Genomic DNA, 18573 nt, shown 5'->3' on the forward strand with positions numbered 1-18573 from the left:
GGATCAGCTGACGTTATCGAACCCCACTTACACATGAGCGAGTGTTTTGTCTGTGTGGACAGCACTTCTGAGCAACAATGGGCGTTGCTGTAGCCCAGGAAATAAAGTTCAGGTCATAGAAACATGAACACAACAGGAGACCTGGATCCTGTTGCCAGCCAATTATTTATTCTGGAAGAGGACTGGCAAATTCAGGTGAGATCCAGGCCTTGTACATTTTCAGAAAAGTAAGCCGGTCAACATTATCGGCGGATAGTCGCGTGCGACGGTCTGTTACCACACCACCTGCAGCACTAAAGACACGTTCCGATAATACACTGGCAGCAGGGCAAGCCAGCACCTCCAATGCATACTGGCTAAGCTCTGGCCATGTATCCAGCTTAGAGACCCAATACTTGAACGGGGAAGAGCCGTCTGGGAGTACACTAACAGGGCAAGACAAGTAGTCTGTCACCATCTGACGGAAACGTTGCCTCCTGCTGACTGGAGCCGTCTGTGATGGTGTAGCCATTTGTGGCGGTCCCACAAAACTTTTCCCCATTTGGGCCATACTGGCCTTGCCTTGTCCTGCGGCACTGCCTCTGCTACCTCTTTGTGCAGAGCTTCCTCCACTGCCTCTACCCACATGGCTGCTTTGAAAAGCACTACCAGCAACACTTGCGGGGGGAATGGAGAACATGATGGCCTGCACAAGTGTTTCTTGGTACTCCCGCATTTTTCGCTCCCGGTTCAACTGTGGTATGAGGCTTTGTAAGTTGTCCCGGTAGCGAGGATCTAGGAGGGTGTACACCCAATAATCAGCCGTGTCTAGAATGTTGGCGATGCGGCGGTCATTTAACAAGCACTGCAGCATGAAATCAACCATGTGCTGCAGACTGCCAACTGGACCGGAAACGCTGTCCCCAGCTTGAGGCAGCATCTCTGCCTGCTCAGCATCACCCCACCCTCGCTGTACACACTGACTACTAGAGCCTTGTGTACCTCCCTCCTCTGGAGAGATGTGTTCCTCCTCCTCCATTGACTCCTCGTCATCCTCCTCACTAAGTGTCCCCTGCCTGGGCCTTTGTGTGGAAGCACGTTGCGCAGACTTGCCAGAAGCAGATGGCATTTCTGACTCCTCATCCTCGACCTCTTCAAAAACCTCCTCACTTAGTGCTTGTAAGGTTTTTTGAAGCAGACAGATGAGGGGGACAGTCATGCTGATTAGTGCATCATCTGCACTGGCCATCCGTGTGGAGTCATCGAAGGCACGCAAAACTTGGCAGATGTCCCTCATAGTGGCCCACTAAGTGGTGGTGAAGTGTGTCCGGCGCACAGTGCGACTTGTTTGCGCCTGATGCAGCTGGTACTCCATTACTGCTGCCTGCTGCTCACACAACCGCTCCAACATATGTAGCGTTGAATTCCACCTGGTGGGGAGGTCACATATGATGCGATGTTCTGGCAGGTGGAATCGTCGTTGCAGAGATGCAATGCGCGATCTTGCCATGCTGGAACGCCACAAGTGAGCACACTCTAGCCGAACCTTGTGCAGCAGTGCATCAAGATCCGGATAGTCCCTCAGAAAGCTCTGCACGACCAAATTGAGCACGTGTGCCAGACATGGTATGTGAGTGAGGTTGCCTAGGCCCAGAGCTGCCACTAGATTTCGGCCATTGTCACTCACTACCAAACCTGGCTGGAGATTCGCTGGCACAAACCACACATCGCTCTCCTGCTTGATGGCATTCCAGAGCTCCTGTGCTGTGTGGCTCCGATTCCCCAAAGAAATTAATTTAAGGACAGCCTGTTGACGTTTGGCCACACCCGTGCTCTTATCTGGCCTAACAGGCTCATGCAGTGCTGATTCCGAGGAACTAGAGTAGGAGGAGGACTCAATATGTACAGACTGCATTCCTGCAATCCTTGGAGTTGGCAGAATACGTACAGAGCCACTCTCCAGATCTGTACCCGGCTCTACAACATTGACCCAATGGGCAGTGAGGGAAAGGTATCGTCCCTGTCCATGGCTACTGGTCCACGCATCGGTGGTCAGGTGGACCTTGCTACTGACGGCGTTTAGTAGCGCATTTTTAATTTTTCCCTCCACATGCTTTTGCAGGGCAGGGACGGCTTGCCAGCTGAAATAAAAGCGGCTGGGCACATTGTATTGTGGAACTGCCAATGACATCAAGTTCCGGAAGGTGTCAGTCTCCACCAGCCTGAATGACAGCATCTCAAGGGCCAGTAGTTTGGCAATGCCGGCATTCAGAGCCAGTGCTCGGGGATGGTTTGCCGAGTATGGCCGCTTTTCCCCCATGCCTGTGCTACCGATTGCTGGTGAGTGGCCTGGGAGTGTGCTGATGACTGCGAACGTGGTTCAGTGGGTGGAATTTCACTGGGTCTCTGGACAACAGTGGCAGTGGTTCTTCCATGGCGTTCCAGTGAGGAAGCCGAACCAGCTGTGTGTGAGCTGGAGGAAGAGGCCCCAACACGAGCTGAAGAGGTGGTAGGTGCTGCTGAAGGTTGGCCTACATCTTCAGTGTGTCTGTGTAACTCCACCTCGTGCTTGGTACGCACATGTTTCCACATATTTGTGGTATTGAGGTTGCTCACATTTTTCCCTCGTTTCACTTTCTGATGACACAGCTTGCATTTGACAAAGCAAATGTCATCTGCAACTGTGTCAAAAAAAGACCACGCACTGCAAGTCCTGGGAGCGCCCGTTTTGTGTTTTGGAAGAGGATTGCTCCTCACAGGTGCCAAAGTGGAGGCTACAGGTAACCAAGTCTGCCCCCGCCCTCTCCCTCCTCTTTTGGCCGTTCGGGGAATCTCTTCCTCAGAGCTGCTCCCACCACCTTCCTGTGGCTGACGCCATGATGGGTCAAGGACCTCATCATCTCCACTCCCCTCTTCAAGCACCGGCTGGTCCTGGGTTGTCTCGCCAGCACCGTACGCACCAGAAATTGGCAACTGAGTCTCCTCATCATCAGATGAGCACTGAGGTTTGCTGACAATAGGCACTGGCCCACCCGCCTCTTCAGATTCAGAGGGACAAAGCAGTTGCGCATCACTGCATACTCCTTCTTCTTCACGCTCTAGAATGCTGCTTGGCTGGCCACCTCTTTCCAAGCCAACAGATTCTGAGAACAGAAGTAAAGTTTGAGATGGCTCCTGTCCAGGGCTCTCAGACTGCCTGGGCAATTTGGCAGGTGGTGAAGAGACAGATGGTTGCTCTTCAGTGCTCTGGCCTTGGGAGGATGCGGAAGTCATTGAAGTGGATGCGTTAGCTGCCATCCATCCGACAATGGCTTCAATTTGTTCGTCACGCAGCAGTGGGGTACGGCGAGGTCCTAGAAAGCTGCGCATGAAGGACTGTTGCCTGGTAAAAGTGGGGAATGCCGGGTCACTGGTGGCCGCAGCAGACACCGAATCCCCACGTCCTCTCCCTGCTGAATCCCCCCGTCCTCTCCCTGCTGAAACTCCATGGCAACGACCACGTGCCTTACTCCCTGCCTTCTTCATCTTGGTAGACTGATAAAGATAGGCAGAAAAGTAAAAAAGGGGTGGCTTAGTGTTCTTATTCTTGAACACCTGCTAACCAGTTTAAGAAACACTAATTTGGCTAAGAGTGTGTGTACTACACTTTAATATGATCTAATGTGGCCTACACAACGGTAAAGTGGAGTGTTTGGTGAACTTTATTTCCTTTTTTTTTTGGGGGGGGGGGAAAGAAAAGGATGTGACCAAAGTTTGAAAGCTATAGTATCACAAACTTTTTGGAGCGATTACAATGCAGGAAGCTAACCTACAATGCAATTGATGAGGCTCCAAAAAATAGGGTGATACTAGTCTGGCTGGCCCTGAAGGGCACAAGCCAGCAAAAAGGCTCCTCTATCTAATCCTATATAGTGTTTGCAACCAACCAATGACAATGGATGCGGATGGAAGCACACTAATATAGGAACAAAAATCTGGATAAATTAGCTGCATAAAAGGACTATGTATGAGCCAGCGGTGGCTGTAGAACACACTGCAACGTGAGCTGCACTCACACACAGAGAGACCTATCAGACAGCCAAAAACAGTGCAGAGAAATGGGCTATAGCACTGAAAGGCTGCTGAAAGGCTCCGCTGTCCACTCCTTTAGTGTTTGCAACCAACGTATATGGATACGTATGGAAGCACACTATAGAGGAGAAAAAAAAAGCAGCAATAAAAGAAAAATGTGTATGAGGCAGAGACACACGCTGAGCGGCCTACAAGCAGACGTGTCTGCAGGACACACTACATAGCGTGGGTCTGCACTCACACAGCCCTTGCAGACAGCTATTAAAACAGCGCTGCTGGGCTACAAAAATGCTACAGTGGTGGATTATGTAGCCTGGGTAGAGCAATATATATTTTTGATGATCGCTATTTCTAACTGTCCCTCACAGTCTTCAAGAGCAGCCTGTCCCTAACTGAATTCACAGCAGAGTGACCAGAAATGGCGGCTGCAGCGGTTTTTTTAGTGCATCATGACATCATTTCAGCAGCCAATCACAGCCATGCCAGTAGTTAACATGCCTACATGCCTAACAGGATGTGCCCACACTTCTGAGGATCCCCATTGGCTGAATCAAATCGAGCGGGCTCCTAGCATTATGGGAACTTCCGATTCCGGTATTCGATATGAAAAAAGTATCGAAACTAAGTATCGGAATTCCGATACAGCGAATATCGGCCGATACCCGATACTTGCGGTATCGGAATGCTCAACACTAGTTGTAATCTATTACTCATCCTCATGATTGGGGTTCTGATACCTTTTTTTAAAATAGGTGTCTAAGGGTGAAAGTTAGTTGACGGAATAACATTGCTAGAAGCCATTCACCAAAGTTTTATGCAGTGCAATGCAAAAGTTTTAGACAAGTGTTGAAAAAATGCTCCAAAGAATTCTGACAGAAAGAAAGGTGCTATCAGTTTATTTTTTTTTATCTATTAACAAAATGCAAAGATAATTACTAAAAGAAATTCTAATTCAAATGAATATATGGTGACTGCCCTTTACTTTCAAGACAACATCAATTTTCCTCGGTCACTTCTCATTTGCACACAGTTTTTGCGTCAACTCAACAGGGAAGTGCAAACATCTCAGAAAACTAACCACAGATCTTTGGTGGATGTCACTTTTGGAGATCCATCTGTTTCTTCTGACAGACTGGATGATATGAGATCAGGGCTCTGTGGAGGCTGGATCATCACTTCTGAGACTCCATTTTCTTAATGACATTGGCTGTATGTTTGGAGTTGTCCGGCTGCAGAATAAATTTGGAGCCGATCAGATGTCTCCTGATGGTATTTCATTATGATGAGTAACTATATACCTGGATTTCTCAGCATTGAGGATGACATCAATATTCCTGACCAAAGCCCCATCTAAATTTGCCGAAATGCAGCTACAAGCTTGAAGGATCCTCCACCATGCTTCACTGTTGCCTGTAGACCTTCATTATTGTGCTGCTCTCCAACCTTTCAGGAAGAAACTTCTACTGTTACAGCCAAATATTTTGCATTTTGGCTCCTCAGTCTAACGCACCTGCTGCCATTTTTCTGTATGTTTTCTGCCATAGTTGAGTCACTTGTCATTGATTCCATGAAGAAGGTAAGATGTATATCTTTGTACCGTGTTAGCCAGTAGATAGAAAAATATTCAGGATAAAACATCCAGACTCCTTATCTATGAACTGGTCCAATGTTTATATTTATGTTTCTCCCTCTCCCATATTGATAGTTCTGCTTCACGTCACTTGTCTTATCTATTGCATTTTTTCTAGGCTGTATTGTGCATAAATATGTGACTTCAGATTTTGTATTAGTCTAGCCTGATGAAGAGACCTGAGTAGTCTCGAAAGCTGCAATGTGTCACCATCTTTTCAGTTAGCCATTAAAAGGTATCAACTAATGAAGAAGGTAGGAATTTTAGCAGGAATTCTTCCATGAAGATGACTTCTGGTCAGACTTTATCAATCAGTAGATGGATATAGCTGGGTCCCACTGGTTGCTGCCAGTTCTGAGCTGATAATATCACTGTAGAAAAAAAGTAGAGGAATAAGGGCACTCCCGTTAATTGTAGCGCTAATAGAGATATGTTGAGATATAAATGTCTTTGATAAGCGCTCAGCTTGTGACTAAACATAATGTTATGAATGGAGTTATGAATTTTGTCAATCAAAGGCTTAGGTGATGTAAACACTGGCAATGTCCCCTCTCCCATATGTGAGTATCCACCATCACTGATTGTGGATACTTCACAGTAGACCCTGGAAATCAAGGTCCCAGAATCTGGAGGAAGAGTGAAGAGGCCACAATACAAGCTGCTGGAGGTCTAGTGTGAAGTTTCCACAATCAGTGACGGTTTGGGGAGCCATGTCATCTGCTGCTGTAGGTCCACTGTGTTTTATCAAGACCAAAGTCAGCGCAGCCATCTACCAGGAAATTTTAGAGTACTTCATGCTTCCCTCTGCCGACTCTCCAGCACGACTTGGCTCCTGTCCACACTGACAAAAGTACCAATTCCTGGTTTAAAAACAATGGTATCACTGTGCTTGATTGGCAGCAAACTCGCCTGACCTTAACCCCATAGAGAATCTATGGAGTATTGTCAAGAGGAAGATGAGAGACACCAGACCCAACAATGCAGATGAGCTGAAGGCTGCTATCAAAGCAACCTGGGCTTCCATAACCCCTCAGCAGTGCCACAGGCTGATCGCCTCCATGCCACATCGCATTGATGCAGTAATTAATGCAAAAGGAGCACCGACCAAGTATTGAGGGCATTTACTGATCATACATTTCAGTAGGACAACATTCCGGATTTTAAAATCATTTTTCAAGCTGTTTGTTATAAAGTGTTCTAATTTCCTGAGATAATGACTTTTGGGTTTTCATTGGCTGTAAGCCATAATCATCAACATTACCAGAAATAAACACGTGAAATAGATCACTCTGTGTGTAATGACTCTATAGAATATAGGAGAGTCACTTTTTGTGTTGAAGAACTGAAATAAATTAACTCTTTGATGATATTCTAGTTTTGTGAGATACACCTGTATATAGTGAGATACATAAGGTTTAGAGGTGATTTCCTTTATGTTTAACACTTCCACCACTGACCACTTAAATGTGATTTGCATACTTGCAATTACATCCTGACCACTTTCTCTTCCGCTTCTCTCAAAGTTTCAAACCTCCAAATCTGAATCTGTACTGACTTCATGGCATGGGTTTTTATGGTCGAGCAGCTGCATGCAGCCTTACATCACCAAGAACAACTGGACTCTGGAGAAGACGTGTTCTGTGCAGTGAGGGATCGTACTTCTCTATCTGCGTCTGATGAAGTAGTCTGAGTTTGGTGATTCCAGGAGAACATTATCCCCTGACTGCATGGTGCCCCTGTACAGAGATGGTGGAGGAGGATAGTGCTATGGGCTTGTTGTTATCAGGTGTTGGCTTTTATCTCCTAGTTCCATTACTAGTTCAGCACAAGGCATTTTGGACAATTGTATCTTCAGCTTTGTGGGAACAGTTTGGGGAAGACCCTTTCCTGTTGCCCATGACTGTGCCCAGTGCACAAGGTCCATATAGACATGGAGGGAAGAACATGAGCGGCCAAACAGAGAGCAGACCTCATCCCCATCCAACAACTAGACCAGAGATTGTGACCCCGGCCTCCCCCCAACATCAGAGTCTGACCACACATATTCTTTTTTTGGACAAATTGCCAAAAATTCCAACAGACATCTCCAAAATCTTCAAAAAAGACTTTTCAGAAGGGTAGGAAATGTTATAGCTGCAACAGGATCAATTCCATGTTAATGTCTACGGATGTAGAATGAGAGGTCAGAAAAGCTCCTGGAGGTGGAAAGTGTTGGGGGTACAGTATATAATGCATGATTATGAGGTTATATGTGGTTTATTATTTACAGCGGCATAAAAAGAGTATGTTGACCAAGTTGTTGTTGGTGACCTGTCCGCGTCACGCATTCAGGTTATTGAGAACATCACAGTCTCAGTAACACCCACGTGTCCATCCTCACTTTTCTATGAATTTGCTTCAAAGAGGCTATTAACAGCTTTGCCTCTGCAAAACATCTACCAGGTTATTACATTAGTCCCGCAGAGGTGTTACAACACGCCTTTAATGGGGGTTTGGCTACAACATTAATGAGACTGTAAAGTTTAAATCCTCTGTACAATGACATCCAACGACTACAGTGGTTACTCATGGGCAGGACGAGAGGGCTGTAGAGAAGTTATAACCAAGAGCAGAGACCACCCTAAGAATCAATAGTGGTCCCAGCAGTCAAACCTATACTTTGTAGCACATCCAATGGATAGCTTACTTATTCATGGAAATCTTTACAAACAGGGCTAAAGTATAACCTTCATCTCATATCCACAAATCTCATTGTACTAATACCCAAACATCATGTTATTCCCCAGCTCAGCCATCTACATTCCTGAAATTAAACAGTGACGGATCTCCCGAATGTGGAGCCATCGGTGGGAATCCACCTGCAGAAATCTCCTGGATCCCACAGTCAGTTGATATAAACACTACAAAACTGGAAGATCCGGATCGGACGTGGTCAGTGATCAGCACATTCAGGAGAAAGAGAATTAATGGAACGTCAGTGACTTGTCGTGTGTCTCATCCAACGTTTGTAAATCCATGGAAGAAAAACATTTCGTTGAGTGGTGGTAAGTCTCACCGCATACAAGAAGAGTTTCCAAAATTTTGACTAGTCTGATTTGTCATAGAACATTTTTTTAATCCATATCATGAAAATAAGGTAATAATTACAAAACCTTTAGTTTAGCTGAAATTAGTTAATGCAAAAATGATTAGACCTCACATCAAAAACAACTACCTCTAGTATTTCGCATGACCTTTTTAGATCTGGATGTGAAAAGAGCAAGTTGGTGACATATTGCAACATCTTTTTCCATTCTTCACGAATGAGCTCTTTAAGAGCCTGACTGCTGGATGGAGAGTGATGACATCTTGTCTCTTCAGTGTCCCCATAGATATTCGATTGGTTCCCAGATCAGGAGACAATTGGCCACTGAATAACTTTCCCCTCCCATTCTTCTTCAGAGGTGCAAGAGATATGAGTTTTGGATCATTGTCATGTTGGAAACATGCTCGTCAACCCAGGGCCCAGAGTGATGGTGGCTTCTTCTCATTCAATATGGAGCTGTACATCTGTGTCTTTACAACACCATCAATGAAATTGAATGGTCGGTCAAGTGTCTCTTGATTTGACCCCAACCGAACACCTATAGGGATTTCTAAAAAGACAAGTTGTCATGACTCTCCATCCAGCATCCAGGCTGTAAAAGACATCATTCGTGAAGAATTGAAAAAGATAGATGTTGCAATATGTAATATGTCACCAACTTGTTCCTTCCAGGCCTAAAAGACTTGGCATTGTCTTTTAAAGTCATGGAGGTTGTCACGTCGCCATCAGACTCGGGACCTGCTGTCCTGGCCTCGGCCACTAGGAGGTGCCGGACTGTCACATCGCCGTCAGACTCGGGGCCTGCTGTCCCGACCTCGGCCACCAGGAGGCCCCGGACTGTTACGTCGCCGTCTGACTCGAGGCCTGCTGTTCCTACCTTGGCCACTGGGAGGCGCCGTGGTTCACCCCTGAGTGATGGCGGCGACAGAGAAGGGACTCCTGCACAGGCATCTGATGGACGCAGGCTCTGCTCCTCTGTCAGTCATGAAGGGGTTGGTGCATCGCCATCTGGCCTGGCCCTGGGGGCGGTCCTGATGACATCATCAGTCCGGGAACCTGTGAGGGATGACCTGATCCCTCAAATACCTTGGGACTGGTCTTGCAAGCCGCCGGATATATTCTTGGTTCCCCTGTGTGCTACGGTGTGATTTGCTATTGTTTGACTCTGACCTCAGCCTGGATTTCTGACCCCCTCTACTGCCTGACGATTTTGTACCTCTGCTACTCTCCTGGTTTGTGACCTTGGCCTGGATATTCGACTCTGCTACTGCCTGCCGTTTTTGTACAGTTGCCACTCTCCCGTTTTTGTGACCTTGGCCTGGACTGTTTACTCTGCCACTGCCTGCCGATTCGGTACCTCCGCTGCTCTCCCGATTTCTGTCTACGTTTTTGATTCCCTGCCTTTTTCCCCTGGCGACCGTCCTGCTCTGGCCCACTGCTCCTCTAGACAGCCACCCCCTGGGCCTTGCTACAATTCCAGATCCCTGTATAAGGGTTAAGGGTCTCGGGGTTTCTCGGGGTGCTGTCCCTATTGCAGCCCAGATTCGCGGACGGACGTCACAGAGGTCATACAAAATAGTAGTTGTAGTAGTTTTTGATGTGGGGTGTACTCATTTTTAGCATCAAGTAATTTGAGTAAAACTAAAGATTTTCTAATGAGAATTATATTATTAGCCTGGCTTTCATATTGTGGTTTCAACATTTTTCTATGAAACTCAATCTTGTCAATAAATTGGAAATTATTCTTGGGTTTATTGACATATTGATTAAAATATATTTTTTTAAAGGGGTGTACTCATTTATGTTGAGCACTATAAATAACCACCACAAAGAGGACCTAACTGTATCTTGATGCAGTCAGCTTTTATGGAACACAATGGGAGCAGTAGATAGCTGCATGTGTTCCACTGCTCTGATACATTCCACTTATCAGCACTTCTAATAGGCTCCTAAAAATTGGCGACCTGATCTCTAAAAAGAGTCAGCAAAATTTTGGGTGTCACCGAGTATCAATTCAAAAAATACAACTCGTGTTGAAAATGGAGGATTCCCTGATTAACCCCCTCATGATCTTGCAATTTTACGTTTTTTAGCTTTCGTTTTTCCCTCCCCTTCTTCCAAGAGTCATAACATGTTTTATCTTTATGTCCACATACCCATATGAGGGCTTGTTTTTTGCGGGACAATTCCACAACTGTTTTTTTTATTTACCATGTTCACTATATAGGAAAACTGATCAGACATCATGATTTTTCAGGTCAATTCGAGTACGCAGATACCAAACAAGTATATTTTTTTTTTATTTAAGTGGTGAGAAAAATTTGGAAATTTGTAAGAAAAATAGTTTCTCTTATGTCGCCATTTTCTGAGACCCGTAACACTTTTAATTTTAATTTCTGGGATCTGGGTCTGGGTGAAAGCTTATTTTTTTCACCCTGAGCTGATGTTTTCACTGATACCATTTTGGTGTAGATGCGATGTTTTGATTGTCTTTTATTGTATACTCCCCTTAGGAGATTTGAAGCTGTGATCTTTCAATCACTTGTTCTAAACATAGCACGGCTTCAGCATTACTGCAATGTATAGTAGAAATCATGATCTCCTATGAATGCCGGCTACGAGCCGGCTTTCACAGGAGGATCGTAATATAAGGCATGGGGTCATCAACGGACACCCGGCTGTCATGAAGACCTTCGGTGCCCTGATCCTGTGACAGGTGTACCGTTAGACGGGTTCAATGACAGTCTTCCAGCCAGTCCACTGGGATTTAACTGGTTAGCAGCCACAGGAAGAGCACGGCTCCACCTTCAGCTATTAGAGGCACATGATGGCTAATTAAATCAGCCATCATGCACAGTGAAAGACCTGGGCTTGGGCTTGGTTGGCAATCCCACATCAAATGCAGTGAAGATGAAACTGAAAGTTTGAAAATTAAAAAATGTAAATAAAACTTAAATAAAAAAATAAATCATTTAATTTGGACTTAAAGCCTAATCATGACTTGGCCTTTAAGTGATTGGACCTGTGAAATTTTTTACATTTTTATCATAAAACTTTAATCTTTGTAAATTCCAGTCATTTAGAAATCTTCTGATTTTTTTTCCTACAGGGACAAAATGGATTATTCCCGTGGTTCTGGGATTTGTGATCAGCGTAGTCCTAATCCTAACATGTCTTCTCATCTGGAAACTGTCATATGTCAGGTAATAAATAGAAGTCAAGTGCCTCGACTTGGATGTAACAATCCTATTCGTCAGTATTGATATTTAGGATTGCAACCAGGTGGCATTAGAGATCCTGTCCTCTTTCTCTTTACCCCTAAACCCCAGAGGTTTTTTTGGCTTTACATTTTCGTTTTTTGCTCCCCTTCTTCTCAGATCCCAAACTTTTTATTTTTCCTTCCATGTGAGGGCTTGTTTTTGCGGGACGAGTTGTACTTTTTGAATGACACCACTGGTTTTACCATGTTGTGTACTAGAAAGTGGGAGAAAAAATTCCAAGTGCAGAGAAATTTAAAAAAAAGTGCATTTTTCTACTGATTTATTAAAAACGTACTGCATAAAACAGTGCAAAATTAGGTAGACATACACAGCCCTTTTGGCATAACGGGAAAACAAAATAGCATACAGTACAGTCTGTGTAGCTGCGGGGATCCTTTCACTCGAGGGAAAAAAGCAAGGATCAGGTTTTTTTTAACATGAGCACAGCTTTGGAGATCACTTCTCCAGACACACCGACCACTGAATAAGTCCCAAGGCTTCACATTTACTTTCTGGATCACACCCTTTGGTGGAGATATGGTGAGCATCCTCCCACCCACTCTTCAGATGTCCACAAAAACCCATCCCTTAATATGGCTGATTAACCTTTCTGGAGCATTTTACCAGGTTCTTATCACTGAGGCTAACATCCTTAGTGACACATATCTCCCCTTTAGTATTTTACCAGCGACCTTCTCACAGCATGTATTGTGCATATATGTGTGTAATGTGTGTTTAATGTGTATGTATGTAGGGATAGTGCAATATCTATATGTATGTATCGATATGTGTCTTATGTGTATATGTGATGTGTGTATGCATGTAAGTATTGTGTTTATACGTAAGTAATGTGTGCTTAATGTGTGTATGTTTACATAATGCAATATTTAAATGTATGTATCGGTATGTATCGCTTATATGTATTTGTATGTGTGTTTAATATGTGTGTATGTATGTGTGCATAATGCAATATGTATGAGTATGTATGTAGGTATGCATGTCTTATGTGTATATACTGTATAATGTGTGTATGCATGTATTGTGTATATACATCTGTAATGTGTGTTTAATGTGTGTGTATGTGTGCATAGTGCAATATCTGCATGTTTGTATGTTTCATAGAATCATAGAATCATAGAATCATAGAAACGTAGAGTTGGAAGGGACCTCCTGGGCCATCTGGTCCAACCCCCTGCTCAAAGCAGGATTCGCTAAATCATCCCAGTCAGATGTCTGTCCAGCCTCTGTTTGAAGACTTCCATTGAAGGAGAACTCACCACTTCTCGTGGCAGCCTGTTCCACTCATTGATCACTCTAACTGTCAAAAAGTTTTTTCTAATATCTAATCTGTGTCTCCTCCCATTCAGTTTCATGCCATTGCTTCTAGTCTTTCCTTGTGCAAATGAGAATAAAGTTGATCCTTCTACAATGTGACAGCCCTTTAGATATTTGTAGACAGCTATTAAGTCTCCTCTCAGTCTTCTCTTTTGCAAACTAAACATTCCCAAATCCTGCAACCTTTCCTCATAAGACAGGGTTTGCAGACCGGTCACCATTCTGGTCGCTCTTTTCTGAACTTGCTCCAGTTTGTTGATGTCTTTTTTAAAATGTGGTGCCCAAAACTGGACACAATATTCCAGATGAGGTCTGACCAAAGAGGAGTAGAGGGAAATAATGACTTCACGTGATCTAGACTGTATGCTTCTGTTAATACATCCTAGAATTGCATTTGCCTTTTTTGCTGCTGCATCACACTGTTGACTCATATTCAGTCTGTGATCTATTAGTATACCCAAGTCTTTTTCACATGTGCTGTCACTTAGCCCTATTCCTCCCACTCTATATATGCTTTTTTCATTTTTATTGCCCAGATGTAGTACTTTGCATTTCTCCCTGTTAAAAACCATTCTGTTAGTTGCTGCCCACTTCTCCAGTTTATTTAAATCTTTTTGAATCCTCTCTCTCTCTTCTCTAGTATTAGCTATCCCTCCTAGCTTTGTGTCATCAGCAAATTTAATCAGTTTACCCTCAATTCCTTCATCTAAATCGTTGATAAAGATGTTGAACAATACAGGGCCCAGGACAGAGCCCTGTGGTACCCCACTTGAGACATTCTTCCAACTGGATGTGCAGCCATTTACGACCACTCTTTGGGTCCGATCACTAAGCCAGTTATGAATCCACCTAACAGTTGCCTTGTCCATTCCATACTTAGTCATTTTTTCAATAAGGATTGTATGAGAGACTTTGTCAAATGCTTTGCTGAAGTCAAGATATACTATATCTACAGCATTTCCTTTATTTAATGAGTGTATGCATGTATTATATAATATTCTGTATATATATACATTTTATATATATATGTAATGTGTATTTAATGTGTGTGTATGTATGTGTGCATAGTGCAATATGTATATGTATGGGTATGTATGGATGTATTTAATATGTTTGTATGCATTGTGTATATGTGTGTAATGTGTGTTTAGTGTGTATGTATGTTTGCATAGTGCAATATGTATATGTATGTCGTATGGGTATTTATTACATCTTGCGTATACATATGTATGTAATGTGTGTATGTACTGTGTATATATATGTGTGTAATGTATGTATTGTCTGTGGGTATGTACTGTATGTGACATCGGCGGCCATGCCCGCCGATGCCCCATCAGCGGCGGCACCTGCCACAGCATCCTCTCACCTGCGCGCCTCCGTCCGCACGCGCGCCCGCCCTGTCTTCCGTCCTGCTGCGGTCACACGCGCCGGACTTAGGTCGCAGGCGCGCGTCCGCCCGTCCTCTTCCTCGCGCAGGGCTTGGGACGCACTTCCTGGCGCTAAGGTACTTCTCTATGAGGAGGGCGCCTGGTGATTGTGTGGATCCTCCGCACTGTTCTGGCCCGTATTCTTCCTGCCTAGTGCTATTACCTGGTGTTTGTTTCTGTCCCTGTTCCGGTGCTGTTGCCGTCCTCCCTGTCTGCCTCCATTCCCCCTGTCCGTTCTCCCCGCACAGTCTCTCTGCCTACCTCCTGGTTGTCTCTTCCCCTGGTCCGACTCCTGCCTTCCTGGTTCCCCTGTCTAATACTCGTCAGTTTATATATATATTTCCTCCTGGGGTTTCCTCGTCTGCTCTTCTCGTCTTCTGTGCCTCTCCCTGTAGCCCCTATGGGTACCCGTGCTGGGTTCTTTCCTCGCCTTAATTGCTCGGCTAGGTACCCTAGTCTCTCCCTGTTTTCCCTGCCTGCCTCTTGCCTTGCTTGTCCTGCGAGCCGTCCCTCTTGGTACCGGCTGTCGCGTTTCTGACCTCTGTGGTCTTGCCCCTAATGATCCCTGTACAGGGGTTGGTCATCACCTGGTGCGCTCGGCCCAGGGGCTCCAGATCCGCGACCCAGAGGGTCCACTCTCGGACGTAGTCTTCTCCTGAGCGTCACACTGTATGTAATAGTTTTAAAATGACCTTTCACTAAGACAAAATTGACCTTTTTTTAATCTAATTTTATACCTGCTCTTTCCTTTTTTAAATTCATCTATACATTGGGGTTATTTTTATTTAGCACTAAATTGTAGAATTTTTACTATGAAGGCATCACTGACATGTAGTGTTGAGTATTCCAATACTGCAAATATCGGGTATCGGCCGATATTCGCGGTATCGGAATTCCGATACTGAGTTCCGATACTTTTTGCATATCGAATACCGGAATCGGAAGTTCCCATAATGCAATGAGCCAGTTTGATTTTATTCAGCCAATGAGGAATCCTAAGAAGTGTGGGCACATCCTGTTATGCATGTTAACTAATGGCATGGCTGTGATTGGCTGCGAGCAGACCACCCAGCTGCTCCTCCCCCAGACACACGCTGAACAATGATCTATGGAAAGAGAAACTAGTGAGGGAGGAGGAAACGACAAGTTCTCATTTCAATGCCAGAACACCCCCCCAAGGACGCTTATCTTAGAAGCAAGAGATGATATCTTGGAAACCGTGCAGACTAGCCACAGAAGGTAAATTACTTATTGTCAGCATTCTGCAGCCTAGATATGCACTGAGATTATGTGAAAAGCCCGGACAACCTGTTCTGTTATGTATTTCCGCCAAATTGGATTGCCCGCCAGGGTGGGTGGGGTTGGTTTCAATGGGAGATGTCACAGAAGCTATGACCCGGTCCGTGGCCCTTTGCGTCCATTGTAAAAGGGAAATGTTGAACGTGTGGATGAGGATTAAAGGTTATGAGTGAATGATTCGTGACGCCACCTGTGGTGTTCGGCAATGAAGATGTTAAGCCGACGCTGCAGACAGATCCTCTGGGTCAGATGGTGTGGTGCAGCTTTGATGTTGTGGCCCTCCACATGTAGGGCTGTAGTCCCAGGGCAGTGTAGATGGAGAGGTAGTGAAGAGACGTAGATGGTGCAGTGCCAGGCACAGAGATGTAGCAGTGCTGAGTGTGTTGACGCAGGAATGAGTGGAGGACAGCAGGGCATGTAGTTCCAAAGCTTTACTCACAGTATGTTGTGCATATAGGTGCCCGCATCCTTGCCGTGTCCTCCAGGTCAGGGGCTCAGTCAACCTCCAAGCTAAATGAAGCACTCCGTTCCAACACTCCGCCAACATGTGCCTTTTCTGAACGTCTCCCTCTATTGCTACACAACCCCTTTAACATAGTCAATATCTTTATAACTCCGAACGTCTTAAAAAAAAATTAATTCCTGCTATTCCATTTGATTGGGCTAAAGCTCTATGACTTTAATGTCTCCTCCACCTCCCCCAATACATTCTACATTATTCTTAGTTGTTTTCCTTCATGTAGAATTAACCTACAAAGAAAGAAAGGGTTTATTTTAATTCCGATATTATTGTCCCATTGACTTGTATTGGTTTCCGGTATCGGAATCGGCGATACCCGATATTTTTGGGTATCGGTCCGATCCAATCTGATCCGATATTTCCCGATATCGGAAGGTATCGCTCAACACTACTGACATGGTAATTACAATCAACATACTAAAGAAAATCCTGTAAGCACCACACCCTTTGGTTAAAAAAAAAAAAAAACTTAAAAATTGCAACTATATAAGATGGCTCCTATTTCTTGTACCATATGGTGGATTTTAAGAAACAGAAAAAAGTGTAATACTATGGGGAGCAGTGGGACTAAAATAAGAGTAAATACTGGCCATTTTGACCTGTGACAAGCTATAATGTATATTTTTGTGTGTATTTGTAAGGCGGCCAGGGTGATAATCGTGGCAACAAGCTGTAGTGTTTCCACACACTGGCGCCCACAGATGAACTACAAACAGTTCAACTTTACTAATACAAAGGGCACTCATCACTTTAGCAGCACGATTCATACAGAGCCACATATCCTGCGCTTTCCCTGCCTTCCGGGCAGACTCCATTCACACTGTAATCCGTCTCTCTTTTCTCCTGGCAATCCCTGCCATCTCTTTGGACAATCCATGTCCCGTCCGTGCCTTCCTTTTACCTGTCATCCGGGCAGCCTCTTTGGACAGTCCGTGTCCCATTTGTACCTTCTATGTCACCAGCTCCCTGTCAGCCCCTCATCCAGTTCTAATTGGGAAAGGTGCCGGGAACACCATCTCAGCTGCTTAGACCCCGCATCAGTCCCAAGGATGATTGTTATGAATGAGTCACCGTAGGAGGCAAAAGCAGAAATACAAGCTAAGTCCAGAAAACCAGAGAAGTTGGCAACTATCAGATTGCAGACCCCTGAACCTATCAACACAACTAGCAGTAGCCGTGGGGGGTTCCTACGATGCCCTAGACCCCTCGATCACAGCCGGAGAAATACATGGGCCTAAAGAAAGAAAGGGGAAATCTAAACTGCCCCAGAGCAGACCCCAAAGCAATAGGCAGCCCCCAACATATAATGACGGTGAAGCAAGATGAAAATACCAACACAGACAGAAAGATAGACTGAGCAAAGACGGGGCCCCAAAACTACCTAGATAGAAAAGGACAGGAAGGCTGCTGTCTGCAATCTGCCAAAACCCTATCAAAAACATAAGCCAACCAGCTGATATGAAAAAGGCCCTGAAGCAGCTAGGCTTCAAAAACTGAATCAGCACTCCGGTATTTTCAGAAGACAGAGCTAAATGAATTCAGAACACCCCAGCAGGGAATGGCAGAAATCCAGAAAAACAAAGCAAAAACAAAGTCAAAGCACAAAAGCAAAAGGCTGAGCAGCAAACTTAGCTTTGGAGGAGCAGGAATTCAGACTGGTCTCCAAGGATCCCACAGAGAAATCACCCGCAGGGCAGAAGGGCGTCAGCAGCATTATATCCAGTCCGTAACTCCACTCAGCCAGTCACAATCATCAGACTCAGGTGTTAGACAATCAGGCTCACTATCTTTCTTTACCAGAAGAGGGAGTTCCTCGGGCCTCAGTAATGAAGGGGAAAATGAACTCACAACAGATGATTTTGTTGAGCTGGTGCCCGACTGCACTACTCTCCAGCCTGGGGCTCCTTCCTGCTGTAGCAGCTTTATCCCCATGGCCTGCAACTGTCTGCTCCACTGCTTCTCACACG

General features: G+C 45.0%; 1 protein-coding gene across 1 annotated transcript in view; it reads left to right on the plus strand.

Annotated features, from left to right (window-relative positions):
• Positions 1-18573, plus strand: part of LOC141091522 (cell surface glycoprotein CD200 receptor 1-like) — a 49957-nt gene that overhangs the window by 17756 nt on the left and 13628 nt on the right. The window contains exons 3-4 of the mRNA XM_073577155.1: positions 8467-8724; positions 11875-11968. Of these exons, the coding sequence (XP_073433256.1) occupies positions 8467-8724; positions 11875-11968 (352 nt within the window). The remainder of the gene's footprint in view (positions 1-8466; positions 8725-11874; positions 11969-18573) is intronic.

The sequence above is a fragment of the Dendrobates tinctorius genome, unplaced genomic scaffold (genome assembly GCF_039654945.1).
Source record: "Dendrobates tinctorius isolate UK_male_01 unplaced genomic scaffold, ASM3965494v1 ptg000054l, whole genome shotgun sequence".
NCBI lineage: Eukaryota > Metazoa > Chordata > Amphibia > Anura > Dendrobatidae > Dendrobates > Dendrobates tinctorius.